We start from the raw sequence: 27,779 nt of genomic DNA, 5'->3' as shown, positions 1-27,779 counted from the left end.
CAGGCTGCAAACACGCGTCCGCCTTCCGACGTGCAGATAGCTCGCTTGGCAACAAGGGTTCCCCGGGTCGAGGGAATCTGGGGGCTTGGCTAGGCACGCCTAATAAATATCATTTATGTATCTAATAGTTATTAAAGGTATCTATTCAATATTATTAATAACATTTATGCATTACACATAATGCATTCAATATTATTAATGAACTAAATGTACACACACACATAATGTACATGTGCATGTATAATGCATATACATACAAACATACATTATATAGACGTTGTACATATATATAGGTGTATATTTATTTATTTATTTGTTTGTTTATTTATTTATTTATTTATTTATTTGACATATATACCGCTTCATAGGGCTTTCAGCCCTCTCTAAGCGGTTTACTAAATTTTTTTTAGCAAATTGAGTCAGCAACTTGCCCCCACAGTCTGGGTCCTCATTTCACCCACCTCGGAAGGATGGAAGGCTGAGTCGACCTTTGAGCCGGTGAGATTTGAACCGCTGAACTACAGATCACAGTCAGCTAAAGTGGCCTGCAGTACTGCACCCTAGCCACTGCGCCACCTCGGCTCCTGTATATATATATATGCATAATAATCAGGGGTGGGTTTCAACCGGTTCGCGGCAGTCCCCGCGATCCGGTTGGTCGCCGAACCCGGAAGTAAGTAACTTCCAGGAACGGCGAAGGGGCCCCCGCGCGCCCGCGTGCGCCCACGCCCGCTCCTTACCCGGTTTTGCCGAATTCTGCGCTTCCACGCATGCGCAGGACACATACAGCACCTGCGCGATCCTCCAGGAGCAGCTGGAGCATCGCACAGACGCTAGTACGCATGCGCGAGAACGCCGCCGGCCTCGTTCCAACCGAACCGGTTGGAACGGGGCGAGAAACCCACCCCTGATAATAATGTGTAATATGCACGTATATGTATAATGCAGTGTTTCTCAACCTTGGCAACTTGAAGCTCTCCGGACTTCAACTCCCAGAATGCATTCGCTGGCTGGGGAATTCTGGGAGTTGAAATCCGGACATCTTCAAGTTGCCAAGGTTGAGAAACACTGGTATAATGTATATAGAATAGAAAATAGAATAGAATTCAGGATAGAATAGAATTGCAAATAGAGTAGCGAATAGAATAAAATAGAAAATAGAATAGAATAAAAAATAGAATAAAATAGAATTGAAGAGATTAGAACAATATGGAATACGGGAGAATACAGTGGTGGGATTCAGCCAGTTTACACCACTCCGGGAGAACCAGTTGTTAACCTTCTGAGCAATTTGGTGAACTGGTTGCTGGAAGAAATTGTTAGGGCAGAGAACCGGTTGTTAAATTATTTGAATCCCACCACTGGAAGAATAGAATGGAACGGAACAGGAATAGAAGTTTTGGAAGGGACCTTGGAGATCTTCTAGTCTAACCCTCTGCTCAAGCAGGTGACCCTATGCAGTTTCAGACAAACGATTCTCCAATCTCTTCTTGAAAGCTCCAGTGATGGAAGCCCCCACAACTTCCGGTGGCAAGCCGTTCCACTGGTTAATTGTCCTCACTTTTAGGAAATTTCTCCTTAGTTTTGGGTTGCTTCTCTTCTGGATTAGTTTCCACCCGTCGCTTCTTGTCCTGCCTGAAGGAGAATAGGTTGACTCCCTCTTCTTTATGGCAACCCCCAAGATACTGGAAAGCTGCTATCATGTCTCCCCTCGTCCTTCCTTTCTCTCAACCAGCCAGACCCAAATCCTGCCTAAGTGTAAAAGTTTGGCTTCCTCCACAATTCAACGTTTCTCGATGGGATCCATTGTTCAAGAGCTTTTTGGATCCTCAGCTTGTCTTCTGGGGGGGGTTGCTTATTCCTGCCAGTTTATGTATGTTATGTATAAAATATATATGTATACAATACTATACATGTGTACATTATGTGTAATATATAGCGTATATCATGTATATAGTTAACATTCAAGCTAACAGCTGTCTTTGTTGTCATCCAGAAAGGAAGAGAAACACCTCAGGAACTTCATGAGGTAAATTAAAGAGGGTTACAGAACAGACAGAAGGAAAAAAGGCGGGAAAAAAGGGAACCACCCCCTTTATACTGAGCGCAGCCAATCACAGCGCAGATTGCCTCACAGATGAGTCAGCCCTCTCTAACCGACCACAACTATGTGTGTTCTGCCCTGTTGTGCACTTTACCAAGAATAGGAACCGTTTGGAAAATCCAGGGGACCAAAATGATATCCTAATTTAATTATGAAATAAATATTTTTAAGGAAGAAAAGGAAATGGTTGAAATCAAAATTAAAGTATGACTTTATATATCAAGTTCATGGCGACCAGAAGAACAATGGGTCATCGGAATTGGCAATGAATCTATCCACGTGAGGGACAATTTATACCACAGCCAGCTGGTAATGCTGGCGACCTGTCACTGTTCCAAGCTTGGACAGCAAAAAAAGTGGACTCGCTGTGAGGTCCAACAAATGGTTTTACTGGTCTCTTGGCTCAGCATGTGATGAACACAACATAAGCTTCTCTAGCCAATATTACCGGCTGGACAGCCAGCTGGCTAGGAGGTCGTGCGACCGGCCTGCTCCAGCAATCTCTCTCCAGGCCTAGCTTCATGGTCTCTGATCCGGTTGCAGCTGGCTCTCCTTGACCCTCCATCTGTGTATGTTAATGCCAACACCCAGTACCCGACCACCAACTGTGCGCCTCATCTATGATTTGTGGTAACTCTGTCTTGGATGTTGACGCCGGCTTTCAGGATCAACCATCAGCACTGATGACGTTCGCTAGTGGATCATGAAACGTGTGTCGGAATAGCACCAAGTCAAGAGAGCACTAAGGATCCCACAACCCTCCTCCTCCTCCCCGCTTCTAGCACTGTTGATGTTCCCTAGTGGAGTCATGAAATGGCTGTAAGAAAACCACCCAACTCAGAGAGCCGAGGTGGCGCAGTGGTTAAATGCAGCACTGCAGGCTACTTCAGCTGACTGCAGTTCAGCAGTTCGGCTGTTCAAATCTCACCGGCTCAGGGTTGACTCAGCCTTCCATCCTTCCGAGGTGGGTGAAATGAGGATCCGGATTGTTGTTGGGGGCGATATGCTGACTCTGTAAACCGCTTAGAGGGCTGAAAGCCCTATGAAGCGGTATATAAGTCTAACTGCTATTTCTAGAGAGCATCGAGGGCCCCACAATTCAACATCATTCATCAATGCAAAAATTCTCCTCCACCCTCCCCCTCTTCATCCTCCCTTCAACGCCGTTCCCTTGTAGCATTGATTATGTTCCTTAGTGATAAATACAGGTAATCCTCGACTTCCAACTATAATTGAGCCCAAAATTTATGTTGCCAAGAGATGTTGGTTCAATGAGTTTTGCCCCATTTTACGATCTTTCTTGCCAGGGTTGTTAAGTGAAGCATTGTAATTATTAAGTGAGTCACACGGCTGTTAAGCGAATCTGGCTTCCCCGTTGCCTTTATAGCAATATAGCAATAGCAGTTAGACTTATATACCGCTTCATAGGCGGTATATAAGCGGTTTACAGAGTCAGCATATCGCCCCCAACAATCTGGGTCCTGATTTTACCCACCTCGGAAGGATGGAAGGCTGAGTCAACCTTTGAGCCGGTGAGATTTGAACCGCCGAACTGCAGCTTAGCAGTCAGCTGAAGTGGCCTGCAGTACTGCACTCTAACCACTGCGCCACCTCGGCTCTAACTTGTCAGAAGGTCGCAAAAGCGGACCATGTGACTCCGAGACGCTGCAATGGTCATAAATACGAACCTGAATTTTGATGACATGACCATGGGGATGCTACAAGGGTCAGACGTGTGAAAAATGGTCGTAAGTCACTTTTTTTCAGTGCTGTTGTAACTTTGAGGGGGGTCACTAAATGAACTTCCATAAGTCTAGGACTACCGGTAACTGCATTATTTCCCAGCCTTGGTGCTCATTTCTATCTGCAAACATCCCTGAAGTGGATGAACAAAAAATGCAAGTGACTCTCTTTTTTTTGGTAATTTGTCTTTATTTGCAATGCACCTTCAATACAAAACTACATCCTGAACAGAACGTCTCTCTGTGTGGGTAATTAATATATTGTTCGTTAAAAAACAAAACGAGGCGGCCCACATTTTATGAGATAAAAAGGGAGTTTTAAAATCCTAAAAGCAGCAGAGGAGGGAGAGAGAGAGAGAGCCCAGGGGGAACAAATTAATACGGCTGCTGCAGGTCAGACCCACGAGATTTCTTTTCGAAAATTCAAAAAGTTTTTTTCCCCCGCACTCGCAATAAAACTGGGAACCGGGAAAAGGAAGTGGAGAGGAAAAGAAAAGAGAAAGGAATCGACCGGTGGCTTGAACAAGAAGTCCCACGGAGTGGCGAGCTACGCAACGTAAAGGGATTTTTCCGCGTAAATGGTTCCATCCGTACATCTGGAAAAACATTATTTTTATTTTATTTTTTTTTAAAAAAGCAAAGGATCCATCTGGAGCGTGGTTCTGCCGCTATACGTTTTTGAGTCACTCTGTCAGAAAATGATCGGGAAAGTATAACTGTGCAGCCGGTGGCATCCAACAGAAGCCCGAAAGACACACGATGTCCTTGAGCATCCAGCAAAATGAGACCGCTTGTTGTGCAAGGAATAGCATCCTGCACATGTGCAAGTACCCATGCAGGCGCGCCAGTACTGAGGAGGGAAGGAAGGAGGGAATTGGGGGTCAGAAAACCTTTCAGACCCATCTGTCCTCTCCCCACATTCTAAATTCCCCCCAAAGGGCCGGGGATCCTTCTGTACTAAGGGGGGTGGCCATGATTCTTCAACATTAGCATCCTCAGCTGAAAAGGAGTCAGACTTGGACAGCCCATCTGTCCAGCTGTTTTTCCACATCAGGTAGAATTAAGGCATGGGACTGGGGGGGGCTGCAGAGGGAGTGCTGGGGAGGGGGGAGGTTTCGATTGGACGGGCTGAGAGACTGGGCTCTTTCCCGCTGCTGTGAGGTGCTAAGGGAGACCGTCACCCCCCAACCCAGGGAGGAGTCGCTGGGCCGAGGCCTCGCTGCTGTGAGTCCTCAGGTGGTCCTTGAGCGACTCCTTGTAGCGGAAGCTGCGCCCGCACTCTGCGCATTGGTAGGGGCGTTCGCCCGTGTGAATGCGCTGGTGCTTGAGCAGATTCTGCTTCCGGATGAACCGTTTCCCACAGATGGGGCACTGGAAGGGGCGCTCACCCGTGTGCAGCCGCTGGTGGTTCTGCAGGTGCTCCTTGCGGCTGTAACACTTGCCGCACTCGGCGCACTTGTAAGGGCGCTCGCCCCGGTGGGTCATCTGGTGCCGCACCAAGCCCGAGTGGCAATTGAAGCTCTTGCGGCACTCGGCGCACTCGTACGGCCGGGCTTGGCCATGGTGGCTGCGCTGGTGGACTTTGAGACTCTTTTTTACCCCAAACATCTTGCCGCACTCACTGCAGCCGTGGGGCCTTTCAGCCGAGCCTTGTGGAGGGCCCAGGATGCTTTGCAGCTCACTGTCTAACTCCAGAGATTTACCCGCTCTACATTTGGTGGGGCTGACGGGCGGCCCACGGGGAGCCTCATAGCCTTCCGCTGCTGGAGGAACAGCGAGAACGGCTGCTGCAGGAGATTCTCCCTGGAACAGCATCTCCCGAGGTCTCGCCGATTCTTCCGGGCACAGGCGTGGCTGCTCGGCTTTGATGGTGGTCATTGCGTCTCCAGCTGGAATAGAAAGCGAAAGAAAACTGAAATAATTTACAGTGGTACCTCAATACGCAACGTTAATTGGTTCAGGAAGGCATGGTGAGTACCAGAAACTATGAGTACCAAATTTTCCCCCCCATAACGAATAGTGGAGAGAATTGCACGATAGCCAACTATACCTCCCTAAGACCCTACATGGCCTAGGACCCGGATACCTACAAGACCGTCTTCTGCCGCATACCTCCTTAAGACCAATAAGATCGGACAGGATGGGCCTTCTCCGGGTGCCTTCAGCTGGACAATGCCGGCTGGCGACACCTCGGAGCAGGGCCTTCTCTGTTGCCGCTCCGGCCCTAAGGAATGAGCTACCCCCCGAGATCCAGACCCTACCCACTCTCATGGCCTTCCGAAAAGCTATTAAGACCTGGCTTTTCCGGCAGACCTGGGGCTGTTGACCTCTTGATTGAGGTCCAGCCCCCCTTTGATTGGGTACATGTTGTGTTTTCTTCTTAATCTTGTTGTATCTTATTGTTTTAATCCTTTTTTTAACATTTTTCATTTCTGTAAGCTGCCCGGAGTCCTCCGGGATTGGGCGGCCTATAAATTCAATAAATGAAATGAAATGAGTTGAGTTTATTATATTTCTATGCTGCCCTATTCCCCGGAGGGACTCAGGGCGGCTCACAACCAAGTGGGGGGGGGGGGGTGTTACAAATAAGAAAAAAAGAACACAAACAAAACAATACCACAATTTAAAACACTCAACAACCATACCATTCGAGGGGGGGACAAGAACTCATAATAAGCCCCAGGCCTGTCGGAACAGCCAGGTTTTGAGGGCTTTGCGGAAGGCCTGGAGGGTGGTGAGGGTCCGAATCTCCACGGGGAGTTCGTTCCAGAGGGTCGGAGCAGCCACAGAGAAGGCTCTCCTCCGGGTGGTCGCCAGTCAACACTGGCCGGCGGATGGAATTCGGAGGAGGCCTAATCTGTGGGATCTAATCGGTCTATTGGAGGTAATTGGCAGTTGGCGGTCTCTCAAGTACCCAGGTCCAATACCATGAAGGGCTTGAATGAAACAGAAATGAAACAAGTTCTCGCTTGTGTGCTGAGTATCAAACAAAAGATGTGTCAAGATTGAAAAAAACACTTAAGCTTCCTGTGACTATTATTGCTAAGTCAGATTCACAGAGTTGGAAGGGACCTCGTAGGGTCATCTAGTCCAACACTCCCACCCAAGCAGGGGACCCTCCACCATCTCTGACAGATGGCAGTCCAGTCTCTTCTTGAAAGCCTCCAGGGATGAAGCTCCCACAACTTCAGGAGGCAACATCTGTTCCATTCTGTTGATGCTTCTCATTGCCAGAAAATTTCTCCTTATTTCTAGGTCGAATCTCGCCGGCCTTGGGGTGTTTTGGAAAACAGGTTGACCTCCTCCTCAGACCCTCAAATATTGGAACACTGATATCATATCTCCCCTGGGCCTTCATTAGACTAGCCATGACCAGTTCCTGTAACTGTCCTTCATGTGTTTTAGCCTTTTCAACTTGCCAAAGAACTGGGGGTGGCGGGGGGGGGGGGGAAGGGTGAGATGGAATGTGGAAGCTACAATTTTCAACCGTGGGAACCAAGGACACTCCTGTAGGGTATCTGCCAAGATGTGCATGGCTATCAAAACAAAAAGGACGATTCCCAACTGGACAATGGGACCTGTTCCATGGGAGGAGGGGGATGAAGCTCATCTTTAACTACACGGGGCTTACGAGGGAAAATTTAAGAGTTTTTGCTTTTCTTCATGATAATAAAGCTTTGCTTTTGGGATTTTAAAGTTCCTGAAGATGCCTACTTTTTATAAATATAAATATAAATATAAATATAAATATAAATATAAATATAAATATAAATATAAATATAAATATAAATATAAATATAAATATAAATATAAATATAAATATAAATATAAATATAAATATAAATATAAATATAAATAATATAAATAATATAAATAATATAAATATAAATAATATAAATAATATAAATAATATAAATAATATAAATAATATAAATAATATAAATAATATAAATATAAATATGTTGTATTTTGTGCTGATAAATAAATAAAGGGAAACTAGTATAGATCTATTTCAAGCTATTTAGCTCTCATCAGCTAGCCATACCCTTACTGGGATTCGAACCTGTGCTGTATTACATCTTAGGCAGACGTCTTAGCCATTAAGCCACAGGTCCTCCTCCTTATCAGCTGAAGCCCGGGAAGAAGGTATATATTTAATGTCACAACCCCTGGTATGCCCCAATTATGGGAGGAAGATATATATATATATATATATATATATATATATATATATATGTATGTAGGTAGGTAGGTAGGTAGGTAGGTAGGTAGGTAGGTAGGTAGGTAGGTAGGTAGGTAGGTAGGTAGGTACGTACGTACACACACATACATAAATACATATATATACACACACACACACACACACACACACACATATATATACACACATATATATACACACACATACATATACATACACACATACATACATACATATACACACACACACACGCATACACACACACACACACATATATATATATATAAACTCAGGATCCAAAAAGATCTCGACAAACTTGGAACAATGGGACCTATCCCACAAAATGGATTTTAATGTGGAGAAAAGCAAAGCTTTGCATGTGGGCAGGAAAAAACCAAATGCATAAGTACAGATTAGGGCAAGTCATAAGTCAGATTACTGACTCAAAAACAGTAACTGCGAGAGGGAACTTGGGAATCCTAGTGGATGATCGTTCGAATATGAGCCAGCATTGTGCAGCAGCAGCCAAAAAAATAATAATAATCCTGGGTTGCATATACAGAGGCATAGAATCAAGTATGAAGTGTCACTTTACAAAACCCTAGTTTTAGATTGTGTTTGTTAAAAATCTATACCGTGTACGGGTTCTGGGAAGTCGGGGGGGGGGAGGTTGGGGGGGCTGGGGGGGAGGGTGGGGGGGAGGGATATATATATCAGGTTTGACGAGACGTGTTAGATTTTAATGTAATTGGACCCCACATGTACACTGTTTTTTTTTCCCCTTATATTTTCATTACTATTATTATTACTATTTTTTCTTTAAAACTAGGACATGTTAAGCATATTGACACGTAGTGGAAATACACCAAGGAGAGGAGAAGTGGGAAATAGAAGGGAGAAGAAAGATGGGAAGAGAAGGATAGGAGAGAGGGTAAGGGGGGGAAGATGAGAAGGATAAGGAGGAGTGGAATGAAGAGAGAGGAGAAGGAGAAAGGAAGGGGAAGTAGAGTAGAAAAGGATGATGGGGGGAAGATAGAAAGTTGGAGGGTGGTAGAAGAAAGAGGTGTATGGATAGGAGAAGAGCTATAATGGGTTTCTATTTTTCTGGGCATTGTTGACAAGAGGAACTGATGTAATTATTATTTAATACTATATGATATGGGCTATGTATAGTATACATGTGAGTGTGTGTTATGAAAATGAAAAATATTCTTTAAAAAAACAAAAACCCTAGTAAGGCCACACCTGCAATACTGCAACCAATTTTGGTCCCCATACTACAAAAAGAGAGCCGAGATGGCGCAGTGGTTAGAGTGCAGTACTGCAGGCTACTTTAGCTGACTGCTAGTTCGGCAGTTCGGCAGTTCAAATCTCACCGGGGAGAGTCAGGGTTGACTCAGCCTTCCATCCTTCCGAGGTGGGTAAAATGAGGACCCGGATTGTTGGGGGCAATATGCTGACTCTGTAAACCGCTTAGAGAGGGCTGAAAGCCTTATGAAGCGGTATATAAGTCTAACTGCTATTGCTAAAAAGGATTAGGAATGATATAAACTGTTTAAAGTTAGCCTAACAAGGAGGAGCTAAGTTCAATTTAAAGATGTTATCAATTTTCTATTCTTTTTCTCCAATATATTTTAGACTGTTTTTGTTAAAGATTTATACCGTGTATGGGTTCTGGGAAGTCGGGGGAGGGAAGGCTTGGGGGGGCTTGGGGGGGGAGGGAGGGATGTACATTAGGCTTGACGAGGGGTGTGAGATTTTAAAGTAATATGATTGCACATGTATACTGTCTTCTCTTATTTTTTTCTTTAAAACTAAGATATGTTAAGTGTATTGATATAGAAGCATAAATACCATAAACACAGAATGGAGTTTGCTCAGAAGTTGAAATACACCAATGAGAGGAAGAGTGGGAAACAGAAGGGAGAAGAAAGATGGGAAGAGAGGGATAGGAGAGAGGAAGAGTGGGAAACAGAGGAGAAAAGAAAGATAGGAAGAGAGGGATAGGAGAGAGGGTAAGGGGGAGAAGATGAGGAGGATAAGGAGGAGTGGAATGAAGAGAGAGGAGAAGGAGAAAGGAAGGGGAAGTAGAGTAGAAAAGGATGGAGGGAAGAAAGGAGGTAGAAGAGTGGGAAGCAGAGGAGAGAAGAAAGATAGGAAGAGAGGGACAGGAGAGAGGGAGAGGGGGGAAGATGAGGTGTATAAGGAGGAGTGGTAAGGGGAGAGAGGAGAAGGAGAAAGGAAGGGGAAGTAGAGTAGAAAAGGAGGATGGAGGGAAGAAAAGAGGTAGGAGGAGGTAGAAGAAAGAGGTGTATGGAGAGCAGAAGAGCTAATAATGGGTTTTTATCTTTCTGGGCGTTGATGACAAGAGGAACTGATGTAATTACTACTTAATGCAATAGGATATGGGCTATGTAATAGTACACATGTGATTATATGTTATGAAAGTGGAAAATAAAAAAAGTACATTTTAAAAAAAAGGAAAAAAAAGAAATCAAATAAAAAAAGATGCTGAGACTTTGGAAAAAGTTCTGAGAACAGCAATTAAGAGGACCAAAGTCCCAGAGGCTAAACCATATGAAGAACAGCTGCAGATTTTGGATCTGTTAGTCTAAAGCAATGTTTCTCAACCTTGGCGACTCTTAAGTCCTGTGGACTTCAACTCCCAGAATCCCCCAGCCAGCATAGCTGGCTGGGGAATTCTGGGAGTTGAAGTCCACAGGACTTAAAGTCGCCAAGGTTGAGAAACACTGGCCTAAAGAAAAGAAGAATTCGGGGGTGACATGATAGCAGTCTTCCAGTATTTGAAGGACTGCGCCAGACGGGGGTCAAATTTTTCTCCAGAGCATCAGAGGCAGTGGTGGGTTCCGGATCCCGTTGCAACCGATACGGTACAACGGGCCCCAGCATCTCCCACCTGCACGCATGCAGCACGCACACATGCGTCCTTACCTCTGCACATCACTGTCGACGCTCCAGCTACTCGGCGGAGCGTCACACAGGTGCTGAACGCTCCGTGCGGGGAAGCGCCGAAGAGCTCAAATACAGTTAAGGAGCTCGGGCAGACGGTTGGGCCCTCCGGAGGGCCATACCGGAACGGTACCTGGTACTCCCGGCCGGCACCGGTACGCCCATACCAGGACGGTAACCCACCACTGACCAGAGGCCACGACAAAAAATAACGGTTAGAAACTGAGATCAAGGAGAGAAGCAATCTGGAATTAAGGAGAAACTTCCTAACAGTGAGAACGATTAACCAATGGAACAGAAGTTGCCTCCAGAAATCGTGGGTGTTTCACTTAAAGAAGAAGCTGGCCCGTCACTTGTCTGAGATTGTATCCTGTTTGAGCAGAGGGCTGGACTAGAAGACCTCCAAGGTCCCATTCCATTCTACCCATTAGTTGACACAATGAGCCCTGGGACAAAAGCTAAGGCTCACAATGAAGAAAGGCTTGCGAGAAAAGAGCCGAGGTGGCGCAGTGGTTAAATGCAGCACTGCAGGCTACTTCAGCTGACTGCAGTTCTGCAGTTCGGCGGTTCAAATCTCACCGGCTCAAAGGTTGACTCAGCCTTCCATCCTTCCGAGGTGGGTAAAATGAGGACCCGGATTGTTGTTGGGGGCAAATATGCTGACTCTGTAAACCGCTTAGAGAGGGCTGAAAGCCCTGTGAAGCGGTATATAAGTCTAACTGCTATAAAAGTAAAATAATAATAATAATAGCTTCTTTCCAAAAAAAAGTTAGGGAAACAATTGGTCCATTGCTGGGAGAAAGTGGCAAAAAGATGACAAGCAATGGGGAGAAAGCAGAACTACTTAACTTGTTTTTTTGCATCTTATTTATTTATTTATTTATTATTGGGTTTGTATGCCGCCCACTCTCGGGAGACTCAGGGCGGAAGCAGTTAAAAAATTAATACAGTGTATGCTAAGAAACAGCATGCCGCAATCAATTCATCTAAACCCATATTAATCAGGGGTATTTGTTGCTTATCTGCCCCATATTCCCACTTATTCGGAAGTCCTATTGAACGTAACGGGGATTATAAGCGTACACACACACACGTAAGAATCTATTCATAATGTACTTCCAGATAATTCTTATACATTAGGATTTTGCTTCTGAATTTAGACCATGCAGTATTATTTTTAAAATAATATGTCCTTGCTGGTTAAATAATATTTTAACCATCTTCCGACATACTCCCTGATACATTGGAAGTCTTAAGTCATTTCCGGTTTTGTCCTGACCTACACAAACACAAATCAATCTTCATATTTAAATCTTTATTAAGGAATCTCAGCCCAAAATTATATGTAATTATACCGAATCTGTTTGGTATATGGTGCAGAAACATTTCCTCTATTATCAGTGTTGTTGCTGATCATTAAAAGCCCCCAATGACCATTCATGGGACATCTCCCCCAACATGGGTTCTCCAACCATCCTCAGAAACCTTCACCCAATTGTCCTTTCCAAGCGAAGCTAGAAGACCTTTTCCAGGAACAGAAGCTTCCAGACGGTTCACACTGCCCTTCCCATTTAACATATTTTCCTGCCCCAAACGGAGACATTTAGTGTTTTCCAAGGCATTTTTTAAATTAACCGCCGCTGTGATTCTTGTATCTCTGTCGCATATTCTTTTATTTTTCCCCCTACCGTTTTTTGTAAGCGGTCTTTGGAGGGTATCTAAGATAAATAATAAGCGCGCACTTTTTACACACTCGACTAAGGGCAAACCATCCGCTCCAACGTTTCAAGTTCCGTGGCCGATACACCCAGGCGAAAACCAGGCACAGCACAACAAGCGTTGAAGTCACGTCACTAAGTGCGAGACGAAAACATTGCCCGAGAGGGGGAAACGCGAAGGGGAAAGGGAGGGAAAGGGGGGAGGGGGGGGCGGTCTCCCAGGTTCCGGACCACACCGGCTCAGAAACACGAGTGGAAATAACACAACGACACGGAAAGGGATCTGTCCTCGCAGATACAACCCTCCCCGCCTCTCCGACCCTCAGATCTTTCTGGGACAGCAGCCGCAGACTGCAACGGCTCAAGTCTCCAAGCCGGTCATCGGTTGGAGATCAAAAGCATCTGTCTTTACCCAAAGGGGAAAACAGCCCAATCTATCAAAAACAGCGCCACAAAAATCAGATTAGGAACACAAGTTAAAAAAGGGAAGAAAACGGTAAGTGAGCACCTGTCTACCCTAGATGAGTTCAAATCACCAGGACCGGATGGATTACACCCCAGGGTTCTGAAGGAACTGGCAGACGAGATCTCAGAACCACTGAACTTTTATCTTTCAGAGATCCTGGAGCCCCGGGGAACTGCCAGAGGACTGGAAAAGAGCTGATGTGGTTTCCATCTTCAAAAAAGGAGGGGAAAAAAACAGATCCAGGAAACTACAGACCGATCAGCCTGATCTCAATACCAGGAAAGATCCCGGAAAAGATAATCAAGCAACGAATTAGCGAACACCAAGAAGTAAACAAAGTAATAGCCAAAAGCCAACATGCGTTTGTCAAAAACAGATCATGCCAGACTAATCTTATTGCGTTCTTTGACAAGGTGACAAAATTAGTGGACCAGAGGAATGACGTCGATATAGTTTACTTGGACTTCAGTCAGGCATTTGATAAGGTGGACCATAACCTACTACTAGATAAAGTAGAAGAATGTGGGTTGGACAGCATCACCACCAGATGGATTCGTAACTGGCTGACCAACCGCACTCAACGTGTAGTCCTCAATGGAACTGCATCTTCATGGAGGGAAGTATGCAGTGGGGTACCCCAAGGCTCTGTTTTAGGCCCAGGACTCTTCAACATCTTCATCAATGATTTGGATGAGGGGATAAATGGGGAACTCATCAAATTTGCAAGATGACACCAAGCTGGCAGGAATAGCCAACACTCCAGAAGACAAGCTTAAGATACAGAAGGATCTTGACAAACTTGAACATTGGGCGCTATCTAACAAAATGAAATTCAATGGTGAAAAGAGTAAAAGGTTCTACATTTAGGCAAGAAAAACGAAATGCACAGGTACAGTATAAATCAGTGGTAGTCAAACTGGTCCCTACCGCCCATTAGTGAGCGTTCAAGCTTTCATGGTGGGCGGTACGGGTTTGCTGTAACTCGGCTTTATAAATTTTATAAAGTAAAGTTACTTCCCTACTTTATAAATCATCCTTACTGTGGAACTGGTGGGCGGTTAGAAAATTTTAATACTACCAGAAATACAAAAGTGGGCGGTAGGTATAAAAAGGTTGACTACCCCTGCTATAAATGGTACCTTGCTCAACAGTAGTAACTGTGAGAGGGATCTTGGGAGTTCTAGTGGAGAACCATTTAAATGGGAGCCAGCCGTGTGCAGCAGCTGCCAAAAAAGCCAACACAGTTCTAGGCTGCATCAACAGAGGGATAGAATCAAGATCACATGAAGGGTTAATACCACTTTACAAAGCCTTGGTAAGGCCACACTTGGAATCCTGCATTCAGTTTTGGTTGCCACGATGTAGAAAAGATGTGGAGACTCTAGAAAGAGTGCAGAGAAGAGCAACGAAGAGGATTAGGGGACTGGAGGCTAAAACATATGAAGAACGGTTGCAGGAACTGGGTAGGTCTAGTTGAATGAAAAGAAGAATTAAGGGGAGACATAATAACAGTCTTCCAATATCTCAGGGGTTGCCACAAAGAAGAGGGAGTCAAACTATTCTCCAGGGCATCTGAGGGTAGAACAAGAAGCAATGGGTGGAAACTAATCAAGGAGAGAAGCAACTTAGAACTGAGGAGAAATTTCCTGATATTTAGAACAATTAATCAGTGGAACAGAAGTTGCCTCCAGAAGTTGTGAATGCCCCAACACTGGAAGTCTTCAAGAAGATGTTGGATAGCCATCTGTCTGGAACGGTATAGGGTTTCCTGCCTAGGCAGAGGGTTGGACTAGAAGACCTCCAAGGTCCCTTCCAACTCTGTTATTCTATTCTAAAAATTTCCGTGTCAAAATGCACTGTGTACCAAATCCAATGACTTTCAAAGCAGTTGTGTACCAAAGTACTGGTAATTCTCAATCTATGATCAAAACGGAGCCTGAAATTTCTCTTGCTAATTGAGACATTTGTTAAGTGAATTCTGCCCCATTTTACAACATTTATTGCCAGAGTTATTAAGTGAACCACCGCAGTTGATAAATTACTAACACGGTTGTTAAGTGAATCACTGTCGTTAAGTTGTTAAAGGTAGGAACACAGTCATTAAGTGAATGTGGCTTCCCCATTGGTTTTGCTTGTCAGAAGGGTTGCAAAAGGAGATCACGTGACCCCCCTGGACACTGCAATGGTCGTAAGTATGAGACAGTTTGCCAAGCATCCAAATTTTGATCACATGGCCATGGAGATGGCTGCAATGGTCATTAAGTGTGGAAAACAGTCACAAGTCATTTTTTCAATGCTGCTGTAAATTTGAATGGTCTCTAAAATGGACGGTTGTAAGTCAAGGACTACCTCTACCATTATAATCCAGTAGAAAGGGGGAACATAGAACGTGTTTCCCAAACTCAGTTACTGTAAGACGTGCGGACTTCAACTCCCAGACTTCCCCAGCCAGGTGTAATGAGCAGGGGATTCTGGGAAACAAAGTCCATACATGGCCAAGTTTGAGAAGCATTTGCATTATAAAGAATCTTTGAATGAGCCGAGGTGGCGCAGTGGTTAGAGTGCAGCACTGCAGGCCACTTCAGCTGACTGTTATCTGCAGTTCAGCGGTTCTAATCTCACCGGCTCAAGGTTGACTCAGCCTTCCATCCTTCCGAGGTGGGTGAAATGAGGACCCGGATTGTGGGGGCAATATGCTGACTCTGTAAACCGCTTAGAGAGGGCTGAAAACCCTATGAAGCGGTATATAAGTCTAACTGCTATTGTCTTACAACCAAAACATAGATCGAAATTTCCATCACCCGTCTCTGCGGTTGGACAGTCAAGTCAGACCTGATTTTATGACCATTTTTACTATGGCCGTTAAGCGAACACCACAGTCCTAAACACAATCTCATTCTTTCAAAACGGGCAGGATTTTCGCAGCAAACTATCAAAAAACATGAATCGTGACCACGTAATATTAGATCATTGCAACAGGTGGTAAATGTGCCCAGATTGTGATCACGTGGTGGTATGATAGTGTGAGGACTCAGCTTTTTTCAGAACAACGGCGGCAGGAAGGGTTGTAAAACGGAGCAAAACTCACTTAACAAACGTCCCACTTAGCAACGTAAATTTTTGGGCTCAATTCCAGTCGTAACTCAAGGACTACCTGTATGTAGCGTCCTGGGGGTGGTGGTCACATGATCCACATTCAAGACCTTGCTAGCCAGTGTCCAACCAACCAAATCAATGGGGGAGGGGAGCCGGATTTGCTTAAAGACCAAGTGATTCACTTAACGACCACAGTGACTCACTTAACAACAGTCGCAAAATAGGTGGTAAAATTGAGGACCACGTATTTAGCAGTCTTGCTTCGCAAAAGAAATTCAACTCTCTATTGTAACTGTAAATCAAACACTAGCAGTAACCAAAAGCCAATATAGGTTCGTCAAAAACAGATCATGCCAGACAAATCTTCATTTAAATAGGAGCCAGCCGTGTGCAGCAGCTTCCAAAAAAGCCAACACAGTTCTAGGCTACATAAACAGAGGGAGAGAATCAAGATCATGTGAAGTGTTAATACCACTTTACAAGGCCTTGGTAAGGCCACACTTGGAATATGGCATCCAATTGTGGTCGCCACGATGTAGAAAAGATGTGGAGACTCTGGAAAGAGTGCAGAGAAGAGCAACAAAGAGGATTAGGGGACTGGAGACTAAAACATATGAAGAACGGTTGCAGGAACTGGGTATGTCTAGTTTAATGAAAAGAAGGACCAGGGGAGACACGATGGGAGTCTTCCAATATCTCAGGGGTTGCCCCAAAGAAGAGGGAGTCAAACTATTCTCCAAGGCACCTGAGGGCAGAACAAGAAGCAATGGGTGGAAACTAATCCAGGAGAGAAGCAACTTAGAACTAAGGAGAAATTTCCTGACAGTTAGAACAATTAATCAGTGGAACAGAAGTTGCCTCCGGAAGTTGTGAATGCCCCAACACTAGAAGTCTTTAAGGAGATGTTGGACAGCCATTTGTCTGAAACGTTATAGGGTTTCCTGCCTAGGCAGGGGGTTGAACTAGAAGACCTCCAAGGTCCCTTCCAACTCTGTGATTCTAATATTAATCTGATGCATTGAGAGAACCACTTAAAATAAGAAATTATTTTTTTGGGGGGAAAAACAAAGCTTTGTTTACCAGTTCTTCAGATTGCTTGTATTTACCTCATGGGGGCTACTAACTGAGACCACCAATTTTTTCTGGGACTCAAAAAAACCTGAATTTTCCCAGCCAGAATTGTTGACATCCTGTTGGTGCCAGATGCAAAAACCCAATCTTCTTCCCAGGTCACAATCACTTTTACACCCACCTCTTCTCTTGAAAACAAAAAACAAAAAGGAACTAAACACCAAGAAAGAAAAATCAGCAAATTGCTGGTATTTTATCTGACACTCAGCCTTTACAAGGTCGAAGAGCTGAAAAGCAAACTTAAATTTACAAAACATCTTTGGAAAGATTGCAACACAGCGCCTGATGCCAATTAATCACAATTTAAGCCATAATAAAATTGAGATAGTCAGGAAAATATTAGATTGTGCAGAAGTGAATAACTTGACATTGAAATTTAAACAGGAAGCAGATGTAGAATATTATCAAGGCATGGATTTTATTTTATCAAAGGGTTAGAAAAAAAGGGGTGAAGATCAAGAATGTAAATTTATGCTGTTAAGCAAATTAAATACTCAGAGAACGTGATGTTTATTAAACACTAAAAAATGTACTTGAATGGAAAATCAATTTAATATTTTTTTTAAATAAAAAAATAGATTTGAGACTTCCAGGGTTTTTCCCTAGGCTTTGCAAAACTGGCGTATTTCAAATTGCAAAAAACCCCCAAACAATCTCGCCCCAAATAAAGGTGAGAGCCACTCAAAGGTAAGAGTATAGCAGAGTCGAGGATCAATTGTAAGGTTTCACAGGATCAAAACTCGGACGCTCGGCCATCAACTTGTATTCATGATGGTGGCAGTGTTCGTGGGGTTACGTGACCCCCTTTTATTTATTTATTTATTAGACATATACTTATATATATACGATATAGCATATCGCCCCCAACAATAATCTGGGTCCTCATTTTACCCACCTCGGAAGGATGGAAGGCTGAGTCAACCTTGAGCTGGTGAGATTAGAACCGCTGAACTGCAGATCATCTGAAGTGGCCTGCAGTGCTGCACTCTAACCATTGCGCCACCTTGGCTCTCTTTTGCGACCTTCTGACCACAAAAGTCCAAGGGGAAGCTGGAATCATTTAAAGACTCTGTTCCTAACTTAAACGGCGGCAGTGATTCACTGAACAACAGGGGGAAAGGAAGGTCATAAAGCAGGGCGAAACGCCCCTTAACGGGCGTCTGTGACTTTAGCAACGGGAATCCTGTGCTCAACTGCGGTGTTAAGTCGAGGACGTACAGCACCCCACTGACGGGGCGAGTCGGTGTGGGACTTACCCGGGCCCCCATGCACAGGGAGGGTCTCCCTTTCCGACGGGTCCCACTGATGTCGGACACAAGAACTCTCCTCTTGCTTAATCCAGGATAAGAAGTCGTGGGCAGACATGAGGCCCTGGGCACCTGCGAGAGAACAGAGGGGATATGCTGGATTCACATTTCTGGGGTCCTCCCCCCTGCTCCCCAAAAAGGCAGAAGGGGACAAAGCCCAGAGAAACACACCACAGCCCCAAGCCCACCCAAGTAGGACCCCCCCCCCCCTGAGGTGTCAGAATCACTCATTTTTGCCCACGGAGCCATTGGCCTTCTGCATTCAATTCACACAGGTAAACTGAGCAATTCTCTCCCTTGGCAACTTTAAGAGGGGTGGGCTCCAACTCCCAGAATCCCCCAGCCAGCATCCTTGAAGAAAGACTCCAATTCCCATAATCCCCCAGTCAGCATCCTTGAGACTCCAACTCCCATAATCCCCCAGCCAGCATCCTTGAGACTCCAACTCCCATAATCCCCCAGACAGCATCCTTGAGACTCCAACTCCCATAATCCCCCAGCCAGCATCCTTGAAGAGAGACTCCAACTCCCATAATCCCCCAGCCAGCATCCTTGAAGAGACTCCAATTCCCATAATCCCCAGCCAGCATCCTTGAGACTCCAACTCCCATAATCCCCCAGCCAGCATCCTTGAAGAAAGACTCCAACTCCCATAATCCCCAGCCAGCATCCTTGAAGAAAGACTCCAACTCCCATAATCCCCCAGCCAGCATCCTTGAGACTCCAACTCCCATAATCCCCCAGCCAGCATCCTTGAAGAGAGACTCCAACTCCCATAATCCCCATCAGCATCCTTGAGACTCCAGCTCCCATAATCCCCCAGCCAGCACCCTTGAAGAGAGACTCCAGCTCCCATAATCCCCCAGCCAGCATCCTTGAAGACTCCAACTCCCATAATCCCCCAGCCAGCATCCTTGAAGTGAGACTCCGATTCCCATAATCCCCCAGCCCCCTCCCTCGCCCATCACCTGCGCACGGATCCGCCACCAGGCCTCTGTCCTCGGAGAAGGGGCCTCCCCCGCTGAACGCCCCCTCCTGCTTGATGCGTGTCAGGATATCCGGCGTGGAGGCCAAGGGTCCTGGGTTCGAGGGAGAGAAGGGGAAGAGAGACGGGGGGGGGGGCGCAACTTGGAAAAACGCAGCCTGGGACCCACCACCATCACCCACCACGGGGCGGAGGGCACCAGCCAGCCCCAAACCCTCCTCGGCTCAGAAATGCACCCCGTTTGAGGGGGGGGGGGAGAAGGAGGACTGGGAAGGGGGTGGGGGTCCTTCCAGCGATGGTGGAGCTAGAATGAGGGGGGGGGCGTGCCGGAGGGGGTGCGCATTTGGGGATGGGCAAGGCTGAATGTGGGCAGAGGGAGCTGCATGAAGCAATTGTGGTCTTATTCGATGGTTGGTTGGAAAGGGTGGGGGCAGGTCCTGGGGAAGGAAGGAAGGAAGGAAGGAAGGAAGGAAGGAAGGAAGGAAGGAAGGAAAGAAGGAAGGAAGGAAGGAAGGAAGGAAGGAAGGAAGGAAGGAAGGAAGGAAGGAAGGAAGGAAGGAAGGAGAGGTAAGACATGAAAGAATAAAGGACAGAGGAAGGGAGGGAGGAGAGAGGAAGGAAGGGAAGAAAGATGGAAGGGAGAGGTAAAGCAATGAAAGAATAAAGGACAGAGGAAGGAAGGAAGGAAGGAAGGAAGGAAGGAAGGAAGGAAGGAAGGAAGGAAGGAGAGGTAAAGCATGAAAGAATAAAGGAGGGAAGGAGAGAAGGAAGGAAGGAAGGAAGGCAGGCAGGCAGGCAGGCAGGAAGGAAGGAAGGAGAGGTAAGACATGAAAGAATAAAGGACAGAGGAAGGGAGAGAGGAGAGAGGAAGGAAGGGAAGAAAGATGGAAGGGAGAGGTAAAGCAATGAAAGAATAAAAGACAGAGGAAGGGAGGGAGGAAGGAAGGAGAGGTAAGGAATGAAAGAATGAAGGAGGGACAGAAGAGAGGAAAGGAGGAAGGAAAGAAGGAAGGAAGGAGAGGCAAGGCATGAAAGAATAAAGGAGGGAAGGAGGGAGGGAAGGGAGAGGAAGGAAAGAGAGTTAAGGTGTGAAAGAATAAATGAGACACGGAGAAAGGAGGGGAAGGGGAAGGAGGGAGGGAGAGTGGGGGAAGCAGGAAGGCATGAAAGAATGGAGGAGGGAGGGAAAAACAAAAACAAAAGGAATGAAGCCAGGTGGAAAGGAAGGGAGGCAGGCAGGCAAAGATAAACCAGGAAGAAGAAAGGAAGATAAGGAGGAGGAGGAGAGATAAAAGCAGAATCGGAGAAAGAGGAGTAACAGAGCAGAGAAGCAACGAAGACACAACAAAAGTTTTGTTTTTGGCTCAGCCGTGAGAATCTCATCTCCAGCACTCGGCAAACAATCTGTGTGTTTGTGTTGCCTTGTGCACCTGCGAATGTGGGAACCCAAATCTCACAATTTAGAATCAGAGTGGAGTTGGAAGGGACCTTGGAGGTCATTTAGCCCAACCCCCTGCTCAACCAGGAGGCCCTATATACCACCTCAGACAATACACCCTCTCCAAACGAGAGACCACCTCCCCCACCCCAGATACCCTTCCCCCCCCCACTCCCACCTGTGCAAGGCTCAGGGATGACATCGCGCTCTTTCGCACTCGGCTCCGGGACGCTGGGTTCGGGGGCCACCCGCTCGGCCCTGGGGTGCCCCTCCGGTTTGGCGACGTTGGCGTTGGCACCTGGAAAACGGGGGGAGGCGATCAAAAAGGCTTCCTGAAAAGGGGTCTCAGCTCCCCCCATTGGCTTTCCCTACCTCACAGGGTCGGCGTTGTGACCCGAAAAAACCCTCCGGTCCAGCAGTACAGTGAATCCTCGACTTACGACCATGACAGGTGCTCCCGTTGATAAGCGAGACAGGTGCTAAGGGAGTTCCGCCCCATTTACGACCTGTTTTAAACTTACGAGCACGACGGAGCACAAACTTCCTCTCACTAAGTAAGACGGTTGTTAAGGGAGTTTTGCCCCATTTTACGGCCTTTCTGGCCACGGTCGTTAAGTGAGTCCCTGCAATTACTGAAGTAATCTCACAGTCGTTCAGCGAATCTGACTTCCACCGTGACTTTGCTCCTCAGAAGTTCGCAAAAGAGGAACAAGTGACACAGAAACCGTCATAAATATGAGTCAACGGCCAACTGTGTGACTGTTGGGGATGCCACAAGTGAGAAAAACAAGTGAAAAATTCCCTTTTTTTGTGCCGTAACTTCAAACGGTCACTAAATGAACAGTTGTAAGTCGAGGACTACCTGGAATATGGCAAATATTCCCAAAGTGCACCTTCAGGTAGTCCTTGATTTACGACCATTCGTTTAAGTATCCCGCTGATCTTCCTGGGGTGAAAAAAAAAAGACTTAGAACTGGTCCTCGTACTTACGACCGTCGCAGCATTCTTGGAGTCACCAATTGCCATTTAGGCATTTAGGCTCCTATTTACAGCAGAGTCACACGATCATCATTTGCGACCTTAAAATCGAATCGAAGGGCAGCCAAACTCACTTAACGGCCGTGTGCTTCACTTAACAACGGTAGTGATTCACTTAACAACCGCGGGCAAAAAGCGACACAATCGAACTGCAATGTTTAACAATGGACGTCCCGATCCCAATCGGGGTTGTAAGTCGAGGACTAGCTGTAAAGACAGATAAAAGACCGGCAGGCTGCCGATTAACCTGGTTTATACCGAGTGCTAGCAAGGATTCGTAGTTCTCCTTCAGAAGGTTGTTGTAGAGGTCTTTCTGCCAATCAGCCAAATTCTTCCACTCTTCAGCGGAGAAATAAACCGCAATGTCCACAAACGTAACCGGCATCTGCAAATAAAATTAAAGTGAAAACAAGCAGGGCTAAAAGGAGACTTTCGCACCCAGACCCCGAATTTGTTGCACCTTCCCCCATCACGAAGTCACGTTTCCGAATGGCCACAGCTCTTGGCTCCTCCCTGAAAAACTTGGCAAAAAAAGATGAAGGAAAAAAAACCAGACGTCCTTCCGAAGTTTTTTTTTTTTTAATTTACATTTTTAAAAAATTCTACTTTAATATTTTTTAATCTGTTTTAAATTTTACTAAGTCCTTTAAAAAAAAAATTAAAGGTGGTTTCCTTGCTAAAAATAATTACCAAAAGTGAAATTAATTGCCAATCCAACTGATTCCAACATTCACAACTTCTGTTCCACTGAGAACAATTAATCCAGAAGTTGTGAATATCTTTAAGAAGATGTTAAGTAGCCATTTGTCTGAAACGGTATCGGGTTTCCTGCCTAGGCAGGGGGTTGGACTAGAAGACCTCCAAGGTCCCTTCCAACTCTGCTATTGTATTTGTATTGTATTGATAAGGAGAAAAACACACGTTTTGGTCTTTTTTCTTTTCAGCTTCCATTTTAATTTTTAAAGTTCCTTTATAAAATTATTATTATTTTTGCTCTCTTTAAGATGATTGTTTTGCTCCCTAAAAGATTTGCTAAAAAGTAAATTCATCGGAAATCCAGTGTTGGAACGATAAAGTAGGAAAAATATATATGATTTTTTCCCCCTTTTCTTCCTACTTTGTAGTTTTAATTTTTCTAAGTCCCTTTTTTTAAAAGGTGATTCTTCTTATTTAAAAATTACCAAATGTGAATTCAGTTGTAAATCCTGTCACAATTTGGAAATAGAAAAATAGAAGACACTTTAAAATATATATATATATATACATATACACACACACACACACATATATATATATTTGTTATATTTATGCTGATAAATAAATAAAGGGAGACTAGTATAGATCTATTTCAAGCTATTTAGCTCTCATCACCTTCCTCCCATAATTGGGGCTTACCAGGGGTTGTAAAAATCTTATATATGTATGTATGTATGTATGTATGTATGTATGTATGTATGTGTATATATGTATATATATGTATATATGTATATATATGTATATATGTAGATATATGTATATATGTAGATATATATATATATATATATATATATATATATATAGATAGATAGATAGATAGATAGATAGATAGATAGATAGATAGATATACACACACACATACATACATACATACATACATATACACACACATATATACATATACACACACACACACACACACACACACACACACACACACATATATCCTTTCCTAATTTTGGATCTTTCGTTTTGAAAAAATATTATCTCCCGACACAACCACCTTGTGAGGTGGGTTGATCTAAGGTTTGAGAGGGAAGGATTGGTGTCAAGGAAGCTTCCCACTTGGGAGGCCACCAATGATGGGTTTGTGTCCCATCAAAAAGTTGAAGGACATAAGCCCATAAGTCTCCAGATGTTTCGGGGAGGACAACTCCCATTGGAGCCATCTTGAGACACAATTATGGGACCTCTGGTCTCAACCCAACATCTGGAAACCACCACAGGGGAGGAGATGCCCAGATCTAGGCCATTTGTGGTTCCTTCAGGAGAACCACCACCCATCCTTCTGAGGAACCAGCCTCTTCCCTTCCCAGGGCTCCTTTCCCCCACACAAGACCCGCTCCCCGTTCCTCTTAGAGGACCCTTGACCTTGGGGATTTCTCCCTTGGATCCCGGGGGCAGCCGGAGGACCCAGAAATTGCGGTTCTTGAGAAGGTTCTCCATGTTCTCCAGCCTTCTCTGCAGGAGGCCGTATTCTTGGATGAGGGTGCCCAAGACGGCCCACTTGTTCTCCAGCTGGTTCCCGAACTCCATAGCTGTCTTCTCACAATCCAAGAGCTTCTTCTCAGCCGTCCCGGATCGGCCTTCCAAGCTGAGCAGACGGGTGGCCAACAGGTCGATCTTCCTCTCCATGGCCTGGACAGTGGCCACCACGCTCCAGAGGGAGGCCTCGGCGGTGTGAAGCTGCGCTTCTCGCATGTGGCTCAGCTCGGGGACCAGAGGAGGCTGGAGGGGCATCAAATGTTGAGCTTCCACGTTCCATTCCTGGAGCTGGAGAAGACCAAGAAGGAAGACGAGAAGTTGAGTGACCTTCGCCAAGGAACTGTCCCTTCCGCCGACTGCTGGAAGTCCTCAGCTTACAACGCCTCTTTCAGAGTTACAGCGGTAAAAAGAGCCCTAGGAGACCCATTCTCACACTTACTACTCGTTGACGCCTCCCCAGTCACGTCATCGAAATTCACACAACCGACTCGCATTTATGACGGTCGTGGCAACCTTCCGATGAGCAAAGCCACAACCGTGTCCCTAAGTTAAGAACTACAGGGATTCACTTCACGACGGCAGGAAGAAAAGTGGTCAAAGGGGGACAAGAACTCACTTAACAACTGTCTCGCTTAGCGACAGTTAAGTTGGGCTCGATTGTGGTTGTAAGTCGAGGATTAGCTGCGTTTCAGCACATGCTACTCCCTCACGGCCCAATGCCCCGGCAGCAAGACTTCAACGGGATCAGAACGAAATCGCAGCGTTTCATGAGGACTAGAAAGCTGCGTTAAACGGTGGAGCCGTATATTTATTAAAAGGGGGGGGAATTATGCATGGGATTAAGAGGTGTAATATCTGGAATAGAACACATTTCTACACAACTCACGTGGCTTTTTCAGCCCGGTAAATCTCTGTTCGTAAAAGGGAGGCTATCATATCATCTCCAAAACGGCTAAAATTGAATTTGCAAAAGACATAGTCCTCGACTTACAACCATTCATTGTTGGAAGTTGCAATGCCACAAAGAAAGAGGGAGTCAAACTATTTTCCAAAGCACCTGAGGGCAGAACAAGAAGCAATGGGTGGAAACTAATCAAGGAGAGAAGCAACTTAGAACTAAGGAGGAATTTCCTGACAGTGAGGACAATGAATCAGTGGAACAGAAGTTGCCTCCAGAAGTTGTAAATGCTCCAACACTGGAAGTCTTTAAGAAGATGTTGGATAGCCACTTGTCTGGAATGGTATAGGATTCCTGCCTAGGCAGGGGGTTGGACTAGAAGACCTCCAAGGGTCCCTTCCGACTTTGCTATTGTATTATTATTATTATATTTAAAAAAAAGTGACATATGACCAATTTTTGATATCTGCAGCCTTCCCTGTAGTCACGTGATCCAAATTCAGCCGCTTGACAACCGACTCATATTTATGACGGTCGCGGTGTCCGTGGGTCACGTGATTCCCCCCCTTTTTGCCACCTTCGGACCAGCGAAGTCAAGGGGGAAGCCCAGATTCGCTTAACAACCAAGTAACTAAGGAGTAACCGAGTAGCTAACTTAACAACCGCAGGGATTCACAACAGATGGGGCCGCGGAGGTCGTAAAAAATGGGACAAAACCCAACCCAATTGTCTCGCTTAGCGATGCTTATCTGGGGTTCAGTTGTGGTCGTAGATCGAGGACTACCTGCAGAGGGAATTCACCAGCCACCCTGCGGATGACCAGGAGGGCCTGGGGACTACAACTCCCAGAATTCCCCAGTCGATGCATGCAGGATGGCTGGGGATTCTGGGAAATGGAGTCCCCAGGCCCGGAGATGAGAGGCGGCAGACCGAAAGACAAAAGTTGTGTGTGTGTGTGTGTGTTTCTCTCTCTCTTCAGGCCGTCTCTTCTTTTGAGCCTGGCCTGCTCTGCAAGGTGGTTGTGATGAGAGTCACCCAGGTTTCCTCGGAGGAGGAGGAGGAGGAAGGGAGGGGCCCTTACAGAGCCTGCCTTGCAAGGGGAGGGGGAGGGCTGGCCAGGAACAGGGGGGGGGCTGTTTCAAAGGAGGAGGAGAGGGATCTACTGGGTTCCCTGGGGTGGGGGCAATCAGGGAGGAGGGAATCTCCTAGAGTCACTGGAATCTACTGAATCCCTTGGCGGGTGGGGGTGAGAACCCCTGAATCGCCTGGGGCAGGGGCCAATCCTGGGGACGAGGATCTACCTGATCCCTTGGGGAGGGCGGCTAGGGGTCTCCTGGATTCCTTGGGGTGAGGAGGAGGCAGGCGAGGGGGAAGTGGGATCCCCTCAGGCAGTGGAGAAGAGGGGGGGTCGCCTGAGGGAGAGGGGCACAAGGGGTCTCTTGGAGTGGGGAATCAAGGGGCTGTGATCTCGTGGGGATGAGGGGGGGGGAAGTCAGGGGATCTCCTAGATTCCTGGGGGGGATGGAGTCAGGAGAGGAAAGGGAGAGGAGATCGCCTCTGATCCCTTGGGGGCGATGGGTACTCAGGGGGTCTTCCTGGAGAGGGGCAGCCAAGGGAGGGTGATCTCCTGCTCCCCCTGGGGGCTACTCAGGTGATCCACCGGACTCCAAGACAGCATGAAGTCGTGGGGGGAAATCTCCTGGATCCGAGGGGACTGGGGGGGGGGGAGAGTAGAGGGGGGGTCTCCGGGATCACTGAGGGGGGAGGTGGGGGATAGCCAGGGGATCGCGTGGAATGGGGTCAGCCAGGGGAGGGGATCCAAAGGTGAGGGGGGGAGGGGACTGGGATCTCTTAGGGGGGGAATCTACCGGGTCCCCTGGGGGCGGGGGGGGAGGGGAGATGTGCCCTAAAGGGGGTGGGGGTGGAGAAGGAGAATCAGGGACGAGCAGAAGGAGGGAGAGCAGGGACCCCCTCCCCCTCCCCAAAAACTTGCTCCGGAGCGGCATCCCCCTCCCCCTCCCTCCCCATCTCCCCCCTCCCATCCCAACGGGGCAGAGCGCGGGGCTGGTGGGGCGGGGGTCGATGGGGGGTGGGCTAAGGAAGCCCCCCGTCCTTTCCCCTCCCTCCGCGAAGCCCCCTCCCCCCGAGGCAGCCCGATGCCCCCTCCCCCCCACCACTCCGACGGGATCCAGCTGCCGGGCCTGCGGGGAGACCCCTGCCCGGGCGGGTGGGGCGGGGGTCTCACCTGGGCGGGGGCCCACTCCGCCATGGCGGGCGGGCAGGCGGCGCTGGAGCGGGGGCGGCGCTGGGGAGGGGGCTGCGAGGCCGGGCGGCGTCGTCGTCTGATCGGCCAGGAAGCCTCGGGCGGTGCTGGATACTTGCCGGGAGGCGCCCCCTGCAGGGCTCGAGAGGTACAGCCCCGCCCTCCGCCCCGCCCCGTCCCG

The 27,779-nt window shown here is 46.7% G+C and overlaps 1 protein-coding gene across 2 annotated transcripts; it reads right to left on the bottom strand.

The window, feature by feature from the left end:
- Window positions 1-4,015: 4,015 nt before the first annotated feature.
- Window positions 4,016-27,707, bottom strand: LOC106554357 (zinc finger protein 783). 2 transcript variants are annotated; one of them, XM_087712370.1, is made up of 8 exons: window positions 27,581-27,707; window positions 24,324-24,725; window positions 22,455-22,581; window positions 21,337-21,456; window positions 19,704-19,814; window positions 18,685-18,807; window positions 5,235-5,735; window positions 4,016-4,696 (listed from the first exon to the last, which is right to left on the bottom strand). In XM_087712370.1, the coding sequence occupies exons 1-8, from the start codon at window positions 27,602-27,604 to the stop codon at window positions 4,530-4,532; spliced, it is 1,575 nt and encodes a 524-aa protein (XP_087568496.1). In that variant the 5' UTR covers window positions 27,605-27,707; the 3' UTR covers window positions 4,016-4,529. The 2 variants fall into 2 exon arrangements, with proteins under 2 accessions (XP_087568496.1, XP_087568495.1); XM_087712369.1 differs by having other exon boundaries at window positions 4,551-5,735.
- Window positions 27,708-27,779: the final 72 nt, after the last annotated feature.

The sequence above is a fragment of the Thamnophis sirtalis genome, unplaced genomic scaffold (assembly GCF_051295495.1).
Source record: "Thamnophis sirtalis isolate CommonGarterSnake01/CBP01778 unplaced genomic scaffold, rThaSir2_p1.2 scaffold_4, whole genome shotgun sequence".
Classification (NCBI taxonomy): Eukaryota; Metazoa; Chordata; class Lepidosauria; order Squamata; family Natricidae; genus Thamnophis; species Thamnophis sirtalis.
The sequence above is the reverse complement of the archived record's forward strand: the minus strand, read 5'-3'. Positions and strand labels throughout refer to the sequence as shown.